Genomic DNA, 19,753 nt, shown 5'->3' on the forward strand with positions numbered 1-19,753 from the left:
CAGCCAAGGACAGACACACACACACACACACACAAAATGACACACACACACACACACACACACACACACACACACACACCAGCTTTAGTAGAACAAGGCGGTGTGTGTGTGCATGGCTACTGATCTAATAGTAAATAATAAAGGAGGTGCTAACCTCAAGGAGAGATGGATGGCCAGAGAGATGAGCACAGACTTTCTTTTATCTGCACTTTTATCAAAGGATTGTGGGAAAGGTAAAAAAGTGAGTGTAAGAGAGAAGCTGTAGGAGGAGGAGAGAGGTCTCCCTCCTGAGGTGTTAAGAGAAGAGAAACTTTTGCTTTTGCTTTGCTGTTGGTCTGTCTTGTCTGTGTGTAGGAATGAAAAAAAGAAAAAGAAAAGTGGTTTAGCAAGTCGACCAGGACAGCCCCACTGAAAGATAACACCGATGTTGGTGTGAATTGATTTGCTTTCAGTGCTTTAATGCTTTTCAGTTCTTCTTCCCAGTTGATTTAGAAGTAAAGTGGGAAGATAGCGTGATGGCAGCAGTTGTGGAGCAACTCCTGAGCAGTAAATCGAACGGTTATCCTGCCCGTCTTTTCTGGTACTGATGAAAATAGTAAGACAATTGCCACGCTAATGAAGACATGTTGCAACCGAGCTGTGCCCACTGGGGGGAACGCGCTGTTCTCGGTCTTCCCGTCTCTTTCAGCTGCTGTGAGCTGCGCTAGAAAGAGAATAGGAAACGACTATAAAACATACACCATATGCCTGCTGTGTGTGTGCGTTTGTGTGTGGGCATTCGTGCATTTGTTCTGCTTATCGAAAAGGACGCATATCAAGTGCATCCTAAAAACTCTTGACAACATCTTATGAAACATAGGTGCTCTTTTGATTTAGGAGTAAATCCTCAGATTCTTACCAGGATTTAAAAAAATCAAGATTATGCGATACACATCTATTTAATATCGTTTCACTGCACAGAATCAATCTGGTGTCCTGCTGATGGCTAACCACTGTACAGCACTGTAATTTATATTAAAATAAAAATAAGTGGTTACAACAATAAATAATGTTGTGGCTATTAAAATAGTAAATCACCATTCTGTGAATGCCAAAAAGTATCTTGCATTGAACTTACTGACAATTTTAGTGGTTTTCTGAACTATATTGCTAACTCTTGTAGCTCTTATTAAGTGATATTATGCAATCTGTGACCTCAGCCAAGTTCTATGGTATCCTTCAAACTGAGGAGCCCAAGCCAAAGCGCAAAAGAGCTCTTGGTTTCTTTGTACATTGCATAAGGTTTGTGGTTTGGTGAGTAATTTCCATTTGTTGTCTGCAAATATGCTCTCTATGAGCTACTCTACTTCCCACGTTCTTTTATAGCATCCTGGAATGTTATCTTTCTTCTACTTCCACCTCCTCTGATATGTGGATCAAACGCTGCTGGGAATCGGCCCCACGGCCGGAAAACTCATCAATCAGCCGACACAATGCACACGTGTGGAGCAAGCATGCACGCACACAAATGCATACAGGAAAGAGTGGGAAAGAAAAAAAGAGGGAGAGCAACCTTCGCTTTCACAGGTGCTATAAATACAGTGTGTATACAGATCCAAGACTATAACTTTCTGGCTAACGCTGATGCTGACATAAAGGACAAACCGGAATTAGCTGGAAGTTGGAATGTGGGCTTACTTGACAGCACGGAGTTAAGATTTAAGAGAACAACAGCCATCGGTGGGGCACGAGTACAAGAAGTGCCCCAGTGTGTTTGCTCCTATATTAAGAAATATACTTTTATTAGTGATGCTAACAAACACACCCAGGAAGTGAGAAAGTCGTTGGAGGAAACCACAGATTTAAATAAAAGTGACTCAAAACAAAAAGCCACCGAAACAGAAAGGTTACTGAATGCCTCTTTTAGCTCTCTCAGTGTCACAGTGTCATCATCACTACAGCCTTTCAGTCTCTTCTCTAGTCTCATTTAGCTACTTGCTGGTGCTTCTTCAACATTTACAGGCGGATTATTGACTGAGGTTTTTTTATGTTGTAGAACGAAACTGGAAAATGTCTAAAACACGTTAACCACAGATCTTATTTCAAGCATCTAACCAAAAAACCCACGTAAAAACAAAAACACCGACTTTGAAGCAAGAGAACAGGAAGTGGCACTCTGTGCTCACCATTCTCTCGTCTCTGTATTGCCAGTTGGTCAAAAGACATGTAAACATCCCTACCAAAGCTAGCCAGTATCTGACCAGGGTCCAACGGTGGCTGAGAGGAACGTCGTGGACCAAGTTGAGGGCTGATAATGGATAACTACAGACCCTCCCTCATTGCTGTGTCATACCAAAGAGGGGTATGAGTCTCACATCTTTAAACCACAAGTTCAGATAATTCCACAAATCACATAACAATTTCTGAGTTAACTCAATCTGTGGTTAGTATCAACAGTTACGTATATTTTGGATAACTGGACCAAAAAAACTAAACCTAGCTAAAAGTAAAGAGCAGTTTAGTTTATTTTCAGCAAGTAACATCAACCATTTCAGATACCAAACACACAACACAAATGAAAACTGTATTCATGCCCACACACATACACACACAGAGGAAAGAGAAGAAGAAGAAAGAGAGGAAAATGATGGTTCAGATGGTTAACAAACAAATGTGCAGTTCAAGGTTGACACAAAGAACTCGGATGTGTTGAAGGACGTGGACGGACACAGAAACACGGGAGACAAATGGACACTCGCGTACACACACACAACTACTGAAGCAGCTCTTTGCCTCTGCTACACAGAGTATCCAGCGCACCTGTTCTTGATCCACTGCTGCCATTCCTTCCCACAGGCAAAGTCATCCTTTCAACCCCCTCAGAAACTAATGCATATATAACTACAGAACTACAGACAAACTGCAGTTGCTACAACTAGCCTCCTTAATGTGTGCATGTTTGTATGGCTGTGTGTGCGTGTGTGCATGCACAGGATCCCTCATTGTTATGCATGCACAAAAAAAAAACAGCGTCTAGATCACATGGACTACATCTACTGCAAATTTAACCAAGAAACACACTGTCTAATGCACAAAGAACAGTGCACCTCACATATTCACTCTCATCCTCAAACACTGTGAGACAATGGTCACTGTTGCATTATGTAATGTGTCTCCTGTCACTTCACCCAGAGGACACTACAACAGGACCTTCTCTTTGACTCGCACTAGAAGCTACTGCTGGAGGAGCCTGGATCAAAGGTGTCTATCCCTGTCTTCAGAGTGTGTGTGTGTGTGTCTGAAAACACTGAATATATGTGGGTGTATGTTAGAGAATGCAATACTATTGGAAGATGTACTGTAGAGACAAGGGCACTAACTCAAAGCTGTGTTTGTGGGAGAGTTTGAGGGAGGGAAAGACACAGATAAAGACTTAGTGAGAAGAAAATGGGAGAAAGAGAGTGTATGTAGGTCCACGAACACTAAGTTACAGAGGTGTGTGTGTGTGTGTGTGTGCGTGCGTGCGTTTCGGGGGACGTGCGTGGCAACATTCGGCAGGCAGAAAGACAGGAAGCACTGCTGTGGGGAGCAGGAACAGCGGTGCTGATCAAAGCCCAGGCGGGTGACACTATGGGCGGAGTGCCATTGTTTATTCACCAGCCACCTCTCCCTTTTGGCAGGGCGAGGTGAGCATGTGTGCTTGTGTATGTGTGTGTGTGTAGAGTCAGAGTTTGAGACAGAAAGAGTTCGAAAGATACAGAGTTGGGAAGATAGGCTCTGAGAGAGGGTAGAGACAAGCCGTGTGTATGTGTGTGAATGTGTGTGTGTCTTTGAACCTTTTTTCTTGGCAAGCTAATGTGGGCTTCAGTTCTGTCAGATTTGGCAGCTGCACATTTCAGGCAAGTGTACATGCACACTCATAAATACGGTCTGACACACACATGAACACACAGACCAAAAAGAAAAGAAAAGAAAAGAAAAGAAAAGAAAAGAAAAGAAAAGAAAAGACACTACCTGCAAACACGGCCACATAGACATACATCATGTGGTCAAATAATCCAGATAACCTCACTATTAAACACATTTACCTCTAACCCTATGCATCAGAAACGGAAAAATCCACACAAATATGCAGACACTTAATAACAAAACCACAAGAAGAGAAGCGGTTGACATCAGGAAGTGAATAATCCTCTAAACAAACCACTAGCTATGTGTCACGGTGGACCAGTGGCCAATATCAACTATATCAATGCTATAAATAGACAGGACGCATGAAAACAAACAGAGAGCATTGTATTGCTTTCACCTTGCACAGTCCTTTGACACCAGCCAGGTTCCAGTGCACTCAAAGAGACTTGCCAACTGTTATGAGATAATTGGCACTCTAAAATTAACTGGATTAGGAATGGTGAGTCACCACCACAGACTGTATATAATAGATGGCTTCTGGCCTGAAAAGTGAAGTCAACAACATAAATCTGTATTTCTCCTTTTGGCCATAAGCGGGCGACTCCAATGGTTGCAAAAGAAGTCTCATGAATTAATAGATATATAAATAAATAGTCTCCATATTAGTCTTAATAGTTAATTTTGCAGATTAGCGTTAAAAAAGAACTATAAAATCTGGCATGTTTTATGGTAGCCCGACATCGCGATTAGTAGGATGCCACTGTATGGGTGTACGGTGTTCAAAGGCCAATATACCGAGCAGAAGACTTCCACATGGGGCTTCACAGTGCCAAACTCCCTCCTTAAATTTCAGTCTAGAGTTATTTACCACACTTTAATATGACTACACTGTATATGGGATATTACTCATAAAAAATGACATTAGGGAGAAAGGTGAAGGTACCATTTATGACACTCGAGCTTTCTAATGAATGCGCTTCTGTTTATTCTGCTCATTTGATTAGCATATTTTGCAAAAATTGAGTTTGAGCCAAAAAAGAAAATATTAAATAAAACAACAAGCTAAAAGTAGGTTCAGTTCAGCAGATTTAGAGGCTGAGTCTGCTCATTATCCTGGACCAGGGCACCGTCTGCAACTGTTTGCAACACACACTTCAACATTTAACCTATTTGCGACTCAAGCAAAAATGTGCCTGGGAAAGCAAAGCTAAGGGCCCCGTCTGCAACAACATGGCAAGCAGACAGACACTAAAGCTCGCCCTATGTACGTACGCACACACATAGCACGCTCCCACGCACACACCGCACGGATACACTACTCCACCTAAACGTCATGTGTACGAAAAAAGGAAGATAATGAGCATACTTAACTGTACTGCTGCTGTTCTAAAAAAAGGGTTTATGAGATACAAAGGTCTCTGCAGTTAACACCCACATTTAAGAAGTCCAAGTACAGTAGAGCCACAGAGGGAGCTAAATTCAGGCTAGAAACGGCAGAATGGGGCTGGCGAGGAAAAGAAAAAAGAAAAAGGGACATCTGATCTGGTGCAGCATGCATTCAGAACAACTGTTTTGGGATTATCCCAATTCAAATGCACGGCTAACTTTGATGTTATTTTCTTCCCCTCCCATTGTCTGAAGCCCCTCGCTCTCTTCATAATCCGAGCCCTTTGAAGTGAGCAGCGTGGAAACAATGTCAGCAGGCGACACACTCCCTCCGATGGCCCACTGACAGCCCTCCACCATCTCTTTCTTTTTTTTCTCCCCTGCTCTTTCCTCCTTTCGTCTCAATCCTCACACGTCCTCCGTCGTTTCCCTTTCTTCTCCTTCACTGTATGGGATCTCAACCTTCTCTTTCAAGATCACAACAAATCTTTGTTTTACGTCTTTACTTTCTCTCAGTTTATTTGATGTTTGCCTAATCTTACTTTCCTCTCCCCCGTTCACTTCTCCCCCTCACGTCTGGCCTTTAATAAGCAATTCAACCATTAATTAGAGCCTCGTTAGCAGGTGGTTAATACACGGGGATCATAATAATGAGCGCACAGATAATGGAAAAAGAAAGCTGCCGTCTCCTCCAAACAGAGATGCTAAGGCCCGTCTCTTGTAAAACCGCACACAACGGGGAAGTCGGCACGTGCGTGTTACTGTGTCATGTTGCACTTAGATTACAACAAAAGCACGATGTGATCTACAAGTGTTGCATGCTACAGTGCGACACAGACAGTAACCAATTCCTTAATCAACATGTCACCATGTATGTGAGCGTTTGGCCAGTAATTGAATCACATAAGAATTCTTCTACAGTTCTGATGTTTAATTTAGACACTGAGTGAACAATGTGGAAATTTTTTTTTTTTTTTTAAATCAAACACCTTTTAAGACTGAAATGATTTCCACAGCAGACCAACCAGCCATCAATTTTTGCAATGCTTCCTGATTTATCTCTGCCAGAAGTGAATGTCTTTATGATGCAAGCCAGATCTGAGTCTGTTTGACTTATAGGAGTGGTGCTGTCTTACTGAGACTCACTGAATACTTAAGGTTTTGATATGCGTCTGCATCCGCAAGTCTGCTAGGGTCTGAGTGATTGAAATTTCATCATTAGACGATGAGCAGAAGAGTCCATGTTGATAAAAACTCTTTGTGATGGAGAGGACTTGCCCACAGAGACTCAGTTACAATGCAGTAACTGTCCATGTGCCCTTCAGAGGAAGCATAACGGGAAGTACTACTCGGGTGTCCCTGTGCCTGTGTGCAAGAGTATACTATAAGGCTTTAATGAACAGAGTTAAATGTACGGTAGCTGATAATATGCTAGCAGCAGACCTCTACTGACATCATATTTTTTGTTGACGTCATATGCCAGCGCTTTATCAATCCCCTTTGGGGTTGCAAAGAAGGGCATCCAGCGCAATAGTCTACCAAAGCAAGCATGTGGAGCTACCTGTTGTGGTGACCCCTTGTGGCAGGAGAGGAGCTGAAAGTCACTTTTTGAATGTCAGCACTTTACCAATTTCACACAGGCCTCAACAGCTAAAACATTTTCCTGCACGTCTCTTTTCCTGCCAGTTCTCGCCATATGTCCTTACACTTGCCCCATGATGACATGAAACATTGGTAGTGGTACTGAACTTGTTGTAGGGTCGAAAGCATGATTCACAGACACTGTCACCCAGCACAGTGAATGATGAACTTTCCCTGAATGTGATTTGAAAGTTTCTTTTTCATTCAAATGTTGCAGTTACAAAGTCCAGGGACATAAACTCGTGTAACGCTTGCTAATTTGGAGTTGTATGGCGATGCCAGTGATGTTCTTTGGAGTCAGCACTTAATACACTGGATGACATTTTAATATTATTATCATTACTGCTGATATTAGGCACTTCCACAGGTCTCTTTGCTGTTTTATCATTAAGTCCTAACTAATCTAGTACACGGCTGAGATTGTATAAAGTTATGAATAACACCTGCAATTATATTTCAATAACTGATGTTACCAATTAGACATTTTAATACATAAAGCCCTGATATTTTGTAAAGTATAATTGGAATTCGTCCAAACGGGGCTGCATGGCGTCAATGCGTTAGCGCGGTAAGCTTGTTAAAGCGTTAGCGCCGTCCAGTCCCTCGCTAACGGAGATTTGCCACATTAATGCGGTTATGGTGTTAACGTCATTTTGACAAGATTAATGCTGACAGCACTAGTAATTTAATAAATAATCCAGCAGTAAGAAGTCGCTCATTCAGGTGTCACCTGTTTGTAAAATTTAAATAGTTTTATTTAAAAAAAAGGTACATTTAAAAGTTCTTTTTAAGGATCAGTGGAAACATTGGTTATGGAAACTTTCAGTAAGCAAGACTCAAGACGGTATCAAATTCATTTGAATAAATGTCGAGTGTCAGTGAATGTTGAGTTGTTAGGTCAGTTTCTACTGTACTTCTTAATGCTGTTGCATTAAAAAAAAAAACTTCCTGAAGTTTTATTGTATCATTGTATCATAAGAATGAGCGTAAGGGAAGTAAAGATATATCAGTCCAGACCGAAACTAAACAGGGCTTTGCTGATGTATCTGGACTCAAAGGACTACAGCGAGCCTTTACCGTTAATCACATATGGATAAAAATGACAACACAATAATTGAGTGTGGGGGCCGGACTAGTAATTTCATAGAAAACAGGTTGCTTTTGTGCACGTCTGAGCGAGGAGGGCCTGGGATTCCAGGGCCTGGAAGGAGAAGAGCTCTGAAGAGAGGCTCACGGACCTGCCTCTTTACTATATGAGACAGCTCCAGCCACAAACAGACAAGGTTGTGTTTGGAAATATGTCCTGATCCCAGACACAACAAGTCTTTTTAAAGTGAGCCACACCCAGTCAACTGCTACTTCAACTGTACTCCATTCAGCTTCTGGGAAGAAGAGGAATACAAGAAGCCGATTCCTTAAAAGAAATCCACATGGATCAGGGAAAAGGATTAACACATCTCTCTTTTTTTTTATTAATATAAAACATTACATTTTTTACAGAAGCAAAAGAGAAAAAAAAAGAGTAAAATGTTAAAAGAAATGTGGCAAAGTGTAAAGTTTAACAGTAAAAGGGATTGTCAGGAATGATAAAGAGGGGCTATGACTTAAAAGGTTGGGTGAAACAGAGAGATTTATAAGATTCAGCCAGACACAGAGCACACGAGCCACTTAAAGTCACTATGGAGTTTGCAGCGAGCCATAAAAATGACAGAGCACATGCATACAAACAGGCAGTGCGCTTTAACTAAAGAAAAGCGTCCCGTGTCTACTCTATAAAAGTGAAATCCAGACGAGGCTTTTTTAGAGCACGACGTTTACTGACATACCCCCAGTTCTGCTGGTGTAAAGATACTTTAGATATACCAAACACTGCAAAGACCACTGAGAAGAGGAACTGTGTGACTGCTGGGACTTTATCATCCTCTCTTAATAATGCATTATCAGGGATTGTAACATCTAGTCCTTTTACTGAATCAGAATGAACTATTAAAGTGGCTGGCACTTTGGACAGAAGCTCCTGTATTTTTTGTTAGTGGTAACCTCCATCATAGTTAATAGTGTATTTACATTTACTGACATAAAAAGTAAGTTCAGGTTTTTGTGAGGGTTTGGTTACTCAAAACGCTTCTCCTGCCAAGCATCCGTCCTGAGAAAACATTCCCAGATTGGTTGGTGAGCGGTCGCTTGCTGTTACTAAGTGAAACAGGTCTCAAAGAAATATACAAGAACGTCCTTGCCTGGTTGCCTATTGATTGTGTTGAAGACACCAACTTGTTTGCAAACACTTGCAAACTGCTTGTCGAAGCTGTAGTGAAACTGTGAACAGTGAGGCCCAAACTTCCAGAAACTACCCACCAACTAACTGAGGAACACACATTTTTCCTTAGCAACCAGAGGCTGACAACCTGTCTCTAGGACTTGTGACAAAAGTGTAATATGTGTTATAGCAGCTAAAAATGTAACTGAAAACAATAATATTGACTATAAATTCAGGTCTGTTAGTGAACTAATTATAGTTTAGAAATTTTAGGAAATATGTATTTTATAAAATTCCTTCCATTTTTTCTACTGCTTACTTGCCTCGCTTCTGTCAGTCTGCCCCAGAGCAGCTGTGGCTACAACTGTAGCTTGCCTCCACCAGTGTGTGAATGTGAGAGTGAATGAATAGTGGAATTGTACAGCGCTTTGAGGGCCCCGAAAAGCGCTATATAAATGCAATCCATTATTATTATTACTGTTCCCAACCTGGCTAAGAGACAGAATCTCTCCAGTGTGCCCTGGGTCAGGACTGGGATCTCCTCCCAGTTGAGCATGTCCAAAGCACCTCATCTAAGGCGTTCAGGAGGCATCTGAGTCACATGCCCAAACCACCACAACTGGCTCCTATCAGTGCAGACAAAAACTGGCACTACCCTGAGCACCTCTGGGTGACTGAGATCCTTACCATATCTCTAAGTCTTGGCCTAGACACCCTTTAGAGAAGGATGATTTCTGCTGTCTGTATCTAAAACTGTATTCTTTCAGTCCTTTGCCAGAGCTTCATACCCTTAGCCACAGGTGAGGGGAGGAATTTTAAATCGATTGGCTTTACCTCAGCTTTCTCTTTTCCACAGACAGTAAAAGTGTCTGTATCACTGCAGATGTTGCACCAATCTGCTTGTCAATTTCCTGTTCCACTGTCTAATCTTAAGCAAGTCTATAAGACACTTGAACTCAACTCATTCCCAACTCAAAGTGGACAATCCACTCGTTTCTATTTGAGAACCTTGGCATTGATTATTGAGGTGGTAATTCTCATGCAAACCACTTCCTACTCTCTCATTTTTAAAAATTATAACGCTCATTTGATTAAGTAACATGAAAGCAGTGTTTCTCAAGCTCTTTCGTCTCTATACAACAATACGGGGACTCATCATATCTGGTGTGTTCAAATTTAAACTTCCAACCCCAACAACTGTCACAAGACAGAGTCGTAACACTGCAGTATACCACTGAAAGCTTTAATAATACAGAGTACTGCTGGACCACACACCTAATAAATGGACACAAATGATTAAAGCTGCTTATAATGAGACCTGTAGAGAAGGGGCATGTGCCACCTTGCATACTTGGATCATAGAATGTGAAGAAATACCTGTTGCTCAGTGCTGAGTGATGTAATTATTAAAGTGTGTGGTTTCCAACACTGACCTTGTGGGTCTGATCGGCACGGTGGGTTACTGTCTTTCTTTCCTCTTCCCAGCGAGCACTGGCCTCTTTTAGCTGCTTCTCCATTGCCGTCTGCAGACGTATCGCCTCCTCCTTTGAGTCACATACAGACGTCTGTAGCTCCGCAATTAGCTGTGGGCAAGAAAAGTCAGGTTTTTGACTGATCCTCAAGTGTGTGCAGGACTGACAGAAACTTAACAGAAGTGGCAGTGACTAAATAAGATCATAACTTGGCTTGCTTGCACTTGGGAACCATTTTTTTTCCCAAGGCAAAAGTAAACTGGAAAGTCTAAGGAATTCCAAGCCTAAGGTTGAAAAAAACCGAAAAAGAAAACGATCAAAGAGAGAAAAGCCTGTTGCCAGAAGCAAAATGCAAAATACGTTCGCTTAACAAAATGCTGTTCTGATTCGTTTCATTTCACTGGGCTTGCAAAAAAAGACTAGTATCAGATGGAAAATGCATTTTGCATTTGCCATGGCTTGGGAAGGCAGTAACAATCACCTTGAAAGACCGCTTTTCCCAGAGTCTCATGTCTTCTTTTTTGTTTTTTGAGACGAGACAGAAGACACAAAGAAGAGAGAGAGAAAGCGCAAGAGTGAGAAAGAAGAGGGAGTTAAAAAGAAATAGACAGGAAGGAAAAAACAACTTCCTTTTTGAAGAGCGGAGTGACTTTGTGTTGGTGAACTTGCGGTGCACACCAAGATGAAAAGGAAGTGTCTTGGCTTTGAAAACCTCCAGTCAAAATTAACATTCTATTTAAGCCACTGTCAGAGAAAGGCAGAGGAAAGATGAGAGAAAAAAAGAGAGAGAAAGAGAGAGGGAAGGGAGAAAGAGAAAGAGGTGAGGAGGAGGAAGGAGGGTATTGCTGCTGCTTTGGGCTAGACAGATAATTGTTTACCATGTTCAAACCCTGGAGGACTAGCCCCGCTGGAATCTGCACATTGTGTGGGAGTATGGGAGCTAAAGCGGCGCGGGTCGACCACAGACAGAAAGAGACGGCAAGGGCGAAGGGGGGTGGAGGGGTGCTAGGGAGATTAGGCTTATTTAGTCAGTGGGACAGCCACATGAAAGCAACAAATGACACATCATTATGTGAACATCATTTCTGGTCATAATAATTATTTTGCAATATGGATTCCCTGCATTTGCTGGTCTTCAGCCCCGGGGCAGTGGCGGCACTCCAAACTAGTAAACTCAGCTGTCTGTCTTGTTACTCCTGTATATATATATATACACACACACACACACACACACACACACCATAGCACCTTTTTCACTCTCTGATAGGCAGCCAGGCCTTTTTAAGTCTATAATTGGTCTGGTGAGACTTGCCTATTTTCCCAGCCTGCTAGCATCTCTGTTTAGGGCTAAAGGAAGGCTTGCCTCCCCATGAACCTGAAGTATGGAAAAAAAGAAAGGAGGACAGAAACGAGTCTGTTTACCCACCTGTTTACAAACAGGTGGGTAAACAGGCTACCAGAGGAGAAAGGCTGCTCTGTAATGATACATGAAAAGAACACAAACACTTGTAAGTGCGAAAACTTGGTGGCTGATGCTTAATTTGAGTTGCCCGTTTCCTTTGATAACGATTCCAGTGATTTGACCCCGCCAGCAAAAAAACAGTGTAAACGATAGAACATTTCACTTATTGCCTCTTTGTTTGGTAACATTTCTGCCATAACTGCAGACGTTCTCCAACAAAGTGTAGCTGTGTTAGCCCCATAAAGCCTGAAATATGAAACAATTGCCAGAAAATTCTTAAATTTCATATCTGACTTTTAATTTTGCGACATTTTCTTAAAAAGTTGCTTAAAAATGCATGGTGTTATTTATTCATCACACTGATGATGTAAAAGTCTCAGAACCTCCCAAAAAACTATACCAAATATGACATACTTGTTGTTAAGTTACAGCTTTTAGGCACCATGTTTTTGGAAAAGAAAAAAAATCACGAAATTTAGGAAGACACAGAGATTCTGGGCCGGAGCAGTGTCTAGCTGTCTGTCTGAGGTTAAATACTATTATTTTTCTATTTGTATATTCAGTACTGTGTTTTGAGCTACGAGTGCACTTGTTGCCAAACGCATTGGTCTGATTGGTCAGAACTGTTTATTCAGAAAAATCAAGCTTGGTCCAACGAAATAAATTCTGCAATTTAATCAAGTGAAATCACGAGATCTGTGTGTGTGAACAGCTGCATTAAGAATAGGTGAGTGCAAAAAATATTTTCAATGCACATAATATTTGCATGAATTTGTGTCTTCAGTCTGCGCAACCTCCCAACCCTCCAGCTTAGGCTTGAAAAGATGAACAAACAACTAAACTTGTGTAAAAATGTCCACCAAAGTGGAGATAATGTATAGTGCTACTTTTGGCCAAAAGACATATCAGCATAAACACCTCATACTAACTGTCAAACACATGTGAAGGGGTGATGATTTGGGCTTGTTTGGCAGTCACAGGACCTGGGCACCTTGAATACACTTGAGTCAAATGTGAGAGTCCGAACTTCTACCTGATTCATATACTTGAAATGTGACGGGACCTTAAGAGAGCTGTGCATAAATCAATGCCTACAAACCTCAATGAAATGAAGCAACACGGTCAAGAGGAGTGGGTAAAAATTCTTCCACAAAGATGTGAGAGGCCGAAAAAGCCGTGCTGTTAAAGTTATTGCTGGTAAAGGTGGTGAGGCAGCTGAACAAACCTGATGAATGTAAGTCTTTCAACTTACCGGCTGACATTTGACTGGTGCAGCTTCGAGAGCAAATATTAATTATTATCCAAGGCTAGAAAAGATAAGGAGAATAATTGTGTGCAAATTTGAAGCCTGATAAAATGTTCTGACTTTTCAAACTGGAATGAAAAAGGGGCTGCAGAGAGTTGTGTGAAAAGCTTTTCTTTTCGCATGACCGTATTTGCCAGCTAGATATTAATTGGCCAGCAAGTTCACAAAGAAACTTCAGAGCTTTTTTTTCTTTTTCCTAGAAACCAGTTGTCTCCTGCATTACTGGAAATGAATATGCTGAGAGTTGTGAAAGAGAGCAAAAGCTCTACTAACAATCAATACAGAAAAGAACCCAAAGTTTAAACAGTGCTGACACATTTCGATTTTGTTTTGATGTGAAAATGTCTCCAAAGGAATAAACCCTGCAGCTGGTCAGTAAATTCCTAAAAGGTCACAGAAAAGCACAGTAAAAGAAAGAAAAAAGAAACAAACAAACAAACCCCCAACATTGTGTTTAAATAAATGAAATAATTTTACATATTAATTTCAACCTGTCCTGAACCGTGCCGCCCAGAGAACATTCCCTCCACCTCCCACCTACTTGCGGTCAGGGATAAAGTAATGATCTATCAGCACCAAGACTACCACCCACTGTAACCTGACCATTAAGTGGGCCCTGTTTAGTTCACAGGTCACCCAGGAGGACCACTCGCAGCTAGGCGCTTAACACACAGGACTGGGTAGGAGACACTAATTAGGAGAGCTGTGTATGTATGTGTGTGTGTGCGTGCCTGATTGAAAGAACCAGAGCACAGAGACAAAAGCAGGGAGATAATATACAGAAGAATAGGATCTGCACTTCTGTGCGTATGTTTGTGTGTGTGAATGCAAAGAAACATACATATCAGGCCCCCTAGGATAATGCGTGGCATGGTATGTTTTTAATTGGGCTATTAGCTATGCAGCTGAGCTCTAGAGCGATGCTCCCTGTCAGACACTGAGGGGTTAACAACTGGGGTTAGCCTTTGAGGTTCAAAGACCTCTTGTTTACATTTGACTGAGTTGCTCCAAGGGCTGGGGGGGGGGAGGGAAAAAAAAAGCCTTCTTGGTTCCACCTTTACCTTTTAAAACAAAGTCGCCCAAGCCCACAACAAATGCTCAGAAATACTCACGCATATTAACATGTTTGCACAGAACCCACTCCTTTAGCATAACCTTTATGTAACCGCTCGCATCAACAGCGGTGTTGAGTTCTGCGCTCTGGGACCATCTTCTAATGTCAGCGAGAGTTGTTTGTTAAACTTATGCCAGCTCTGTGTCCCCAAACCAGAGGATTAATCACTTGTTGCTCGTCTGCGGCGGCCCTGCACCCTCCAAAGCGGGCAGAGGCTAAACTTTCGCACAGCACCCAACTCCTTTTGAAGTTGAGCATTGTGTAACCTAATAAGCTACCGTTTTTCCTCACAACATCTGCTTGTCAACCCCGCTTTCAACTCGGAGCCTCTGCCAACCAACCCGAAATGGGGGAGATTTAAAGAGGAGAAGAAAGAAAGAAAGAAAAACAACAACCTTCTCCTCCCCCTCGTCACCTCCCCCCCCCAGCCTTTTTGAATCTCCTCTTTGGGTAACGAGGTGCAATTACGGCCAAATGATTGTAATATTTTAGCCTGCTACATAATCAAGAAGAAACCACTTTTCTTTTTGTAATGTAAACACTACTTAGGGTGTTTTTGGATCTTTAAACTGGTGAGGTGAAAGCTGCCAGAACTTTCTGAGACGTCGTGCTGAATGGCAACGTGTGTCCGAGGAAGTTATATCTGTTTGGACAGAAGAATTAACTCGATTTCATGTGGCCTAAGGACACAAGAAGTAATGTTAAACACATTTCCTGGATTTGAAGTGTAGCCAGGTGATGGACAGACAGGTATGGTATATGAAAAGGACTTTCACCGATATGTTTTCAAGATGTTTCGCCGGCTTAACAGTTTGCTCGGGCTGTGTAGCTCCCATGAGAGAGCCGTAGTACACTTGGGGGCCGCGGCAGCATCACACAAAGAGCTGGACTGCTTGTGTTTTTGCAACTCTTTTTCTTTTTTCTCCCCCTTTTCTAAATCCTGGTGATTGTCCTGTGGGAGGAAAAATCTCTTAAGAGAGTGCCAAGATATTTTATACCCGGGGAATTGTGGCCACTGGGGGGCAGCTGAACAAACTTAAAAGACACAATTGATATATTAATGTTTGGCAAAAGTTTCCTGGATTCGTGTCTGATCACCACATGAATGTAAGTGTAGTGGTTGCACTCATTCCAGCCCTTTCAACTCATGTGTCGGTGTTTGATTGGTGCAGCTTTCAGAGAGCAAATATTAATTCTAATCTAAGGCTAGCAAAGATAAGGAGAAGAATTGTGTGTAAATTTGAAGCCTGATAAAAATGCTCTGACTTTGGACACAGGGATGAAAGAGGGGCTGATAAAAGTCAGATAGCAAAGCTTTACAAATTTCACTCTAATATGAACTTTCGCGCTCTGGCACTGACACGAATGTTCTGCGTGCACTTTCTCGTACATTTGCGCTCGTGCACATGTGCTTAAGAGAAAAGGCCATGGCAGCTTGCAGTGTGTGTGTGTGTGTGTGTGTGTGTGTGTCACCACCTTTCCCCCATCAGTACATTTTGTCTGTTCCATCACATAGTCGAGTAGAAAAACAAGAATATGAAATGAAAGGGCAGAAGTGAAAACTGATTACCTGGGCAGATTTGGCAAGCTTCTGACTGTACTCCCTCTCAATCTGCTTCAGCCTGCTGTTGGTCTGCAAGGAGAAGAAGGGAGAGGAGAGTGTGAGAAAGAGATATGCAGACGGGCAGGTTGAGGGACACAAAGAGAGACAGGGTAGTGAAATTCAATCTTCCGTTAGGAAGTGCACAGAGACACATTACCCTCCCAACCTAACCATCCTCTCACACACACACACTTTTGTGCTGACCTCTGCCTCTTGGCAGTGTGTCCCTGTTGAGCACGCCTGCGGCCCCTTGGCTCCGCGCCACTCCCAGCGCTCATGTGTGCCAGCAGGTAGCGATGGGCACAGTGCACAGTGGGCACCACTCCCCTTTGATCCCCTGCCAACAATTCATCACTTAACAAGACGAGGGGCTACGGTGAGGGGTGGGGGAATTAAAATGTTGCTGCCAATTAGCTATAGGGTAAGAAAAAAAAAAGCGAGGGAGACATTTGAGAGAAGCTGGGAAACTAAACAGGGCGGAGACAGAATAGAAATGAATGGCGATTGTTGCTGGAAGTTTAGTGAGCGTTGCTCGTCTCTTTTGTTTTCCGTTGTTTCTCTATGGGAAGCTAGCCAGCTGGAAGCAAAGGCTGTGTGTTTCTAATGCGAGATCTTTCTCCTTTCAGCTAGCTGTGTTGTGCTGCCAGAGTTTGAATAAGAGGCTGAACTGTGGAGTGAGATAATTAGGTGTGAAGTGCTGGAATTCTACAGGGACGTCAGTAGCGGCCTGTATGGACGTGGATGTGGTCCATACAAGTACTAAGGAAACACTAAGGGTTGAATTAATGGGGGACAGAGGTCATTACGTGAAGGCCAGGCAAAGCTTTTCAGTGGACGAGGATTAAACTTAAGTCTCACATTCTGCTGTAAAACTACAAAAACCAGCATTTATATGCTATATATTATTTAGACGCTTCAGTTGCTATGCCACTAAAAAAGGGGCCACAGTTTAATATATTTCTTCTTCTAAATTCCTGAAAAACACACAACTGTAAACCATCAGCCATGCAGAGATGTATTCAGAAAGTTATTCTAAACTGTAGTAAACATGATTCTCTCTCTTTTGCGCACACAAACACTTACTTGACTCTCCTGACAGCCACTGACAGACAGACAACTCATGAACAAACACTGCTCCGCTGAACACTCCCACTCACAGCCATCAACACCTGAGCTGCGTTTGGACTCCGCACCCCTTCCAAACACTTCCTGACAAACACGGCCGTCCGCTCTGAACGGACACACCTGTCACCACGGAAACACAGAGCCATCACCAAGGATACAAGCCCTGTCTTCCTGCGCCAGGACTCTTTGAGTGGCGGCCCGCTTGTCCCCAGCGGCCCTAAAGCAGCTGATGAGAGCGCGGAGGACAAAGGAGGGCGTAGGAAAGACGAGAGAATGAACTGTCTGTGCGAAAGGGAAACAAATGGAGTTCTTTTTTTTTACATTTTCTGTCTCAGCTCTGCTCCATATTGTGAGTGACTCTGTTATAATAACGAATATTTGTGTATTGTTCGTGTTCTATATTTAGAAAAATGAAAAAAAAAAGATGAAAGAAGAGTCTTAAATGTATCTATTTCTCCATTTACACATAATCGTCTCTACAGTTAATTTAGGTGATGTTTATACTGCACAATGTGAGACTGTAGGTTCACATGTACATGGGTTTAAATTTACAGTGTGTAAAATTTTCACAGCTAGACCAAGATTCAAGTTGACGTCAGTAAACTGCAAAGTGCAGTAAACTGAGTTGTGTTTTCTTGCCCCTCGAACATGTTTTCAACAGCCAAGAGATCAAAAACATTAAATTTAAACTGCACCCCATAATGGCCCCAGCTGGCTGGAATGTTTCTATTACTGCTTGGAGGCGATCCAGATTCAGTCCACTGTTTACCTCAGCTGTCAATGCTGGATGAGTAGTGTCCACCTTTATTTACTCAGGAGGAAGCCGGGAATCCTTGTCAAAGGACTGTAATATAATTTGATGAGTCCGTGAAACTCACTTCTGACCCACGACAGTCACACTGAGGTGAGTTGTTGAAGATATCCTGAACTACTGGTAAGCGCTGCTATTAGCCTCTGTTAGCTGCTGCTAACTGCCTTTAGTGAAACTTTCTTTGAAGTGGACTCATACACTTGGCGAATAAACTCTCATATGAATCTAATTAAACTGTTTATCAGAAGGAAAAAACTGAAACTGGTTAGCACTATTGCCTCAGCAAGAAGGTCCTCAGCAGGTTTTCCCTGTTTGTGTAGGTTCTCTCCAGGTACTTGGGTTTCATCCAACAGGTCAAAGATATGGGAGAGTGGGGTGAAGGTAACAGGTGATTTTAAATTGTCAATAGGTGTGAATGTGAGTGTGAATGGTTGTCTGTCTGTCATTGTTAGACCTGTGACAGACTGGCTACCTGTCCAGGATATATCCCACCTTTCACGGTGGGACAACTAGGATAGGCTCCAGCCCCCCGGCGACCCTGATAAGGACAAGTGGAAAAGAATAAATAGATGGATAAGAAAGACAAGTGAGATTTTTAGGACACTCAAGTCTAACATTAGCTGGTATGATGTTAGCTTGTAACCAGCTGTTGTGGTTTAGCTATTTCTTGTCAAGCGGAGACGGAGTGTCACATGTCTAATCTGCTGACAACAAGGAGTTGTGACAACACTGGGAATAAATAAGCATGTTTATGGACATTTTTGCCCTGACTTTATATTATGAGATGAGGCTTGAGATGTGAAGGAAGAGTGTGACATTTTACACAGATGCCAGTGGTGCTGTCTCTTTCCTTCGTGGTTTTGGTGAAGATGACCCCTCCCCCGATGATAAAACATAGATATGATCCTTTATAACTTCAGCCTGAAAATGCAGGTGTCTCTACATAAAATGCGATCAGTTGGAAGGGAGCTGTCCTACCTGGTCACTGTATTGAAATATAGTAAGGGAACATGGCAGCCATCACAAACCAATGCCAACCAACTCCCATTTATTTTTAATACATTAATTATAAGTTTGAGAATGAATCAATTTGTTGGAAGATCTAATTACACACTATATATCCTTATTTTCCATTAAATGACCTCAAATTACTGACTGTACCTTTAGCATGTGGTCATACTGACACACAAACAGGCTCAGATTTTTTATAAAATCACAAAGAGCTTGCTACTAACTTATTCCTTTTACCTGAAGTCACTCGGGGGATTTCAGCAGGAAGTATTATAAAAAAGTATTTAAAAAAAACTTCAAACATTATAAACCTCTACCATCTAAACACACATAAAAATGGACACGTAGAAGAAAATATGGATAGTACACGCAGTGAAAAATACCCCATTTGGACTGTGACAAATACAAAGGGAAAACAGTGCTAAATTAAAAGCCCATCCATATGTGTGTGTCTGTGTGAGTGTGTAAGAACTTTCAAAGAGAGTACCTGCGCCCTGCCAAAGGCATTTTTGCGCTGAAGGCACTTTGAGGCTGTATCAGGCTCTTCAATCGCCTCTTAATCCTAGCGGTGTGGAGTGCAGCTGCTTTGAAGTGTGTTCGTCTTTGTGTGTGTGTGTGTGTGCGTGCGCAGATACCAGTGTGTGCTAAAGAAAGTGGAAGTAGATCTGAAGGTA

At 42.2% G+C, this 19,753-nt stretch overlaps 1 protein-coding gene across 5 annotated transcripts in view; it reads right to left on the reverse strand.

Annotated features, from left to right (window-relative positions):
- Window positions 1-19,753, reverse strand: part of cep112 (centrosomal protein 112) — a 125,489-nt gene that overhangs the window by 17,893 nt on the left and 87,843 nt on the right. For all 5 annotated transcript variants that reach the window (XM_005734649.1, XM_005734648.1, XM_005734646.1 and 2 more), the window contains 2 exons: window positions 16,100-16,162; window positions 10,609-10,758 (listed from right to left, as the gene is read on the reverse strand). In XM_005734649.1, coding sequence (XP_005734706.1) covers window positions 10,609-10,758; window positions 16,100-16,162 — 213 coding nt within the window. The remainder of the gene's footprint in view (window positions 1-10,608; window positions 10,759-16,099; window positions 16,163-19,753) is intronic.

Source organism: Pundamilia nyererei, unplaced genomic scaffold (genome assembly GCF_000239375.1).
Source record: "Pundamilia nyererei isolate P.nyererei 1_Seehausen unplaced genomic scaffold, PunNye1.0 scaffold00059, whole genome shotgun sequence".
Lineage (NCBI taxonomy): Eukaryota > Metazoa > Chordata > Actinopteri > Cichliformes > Cichlidae > Pundamilia > Pundamilia nyererei.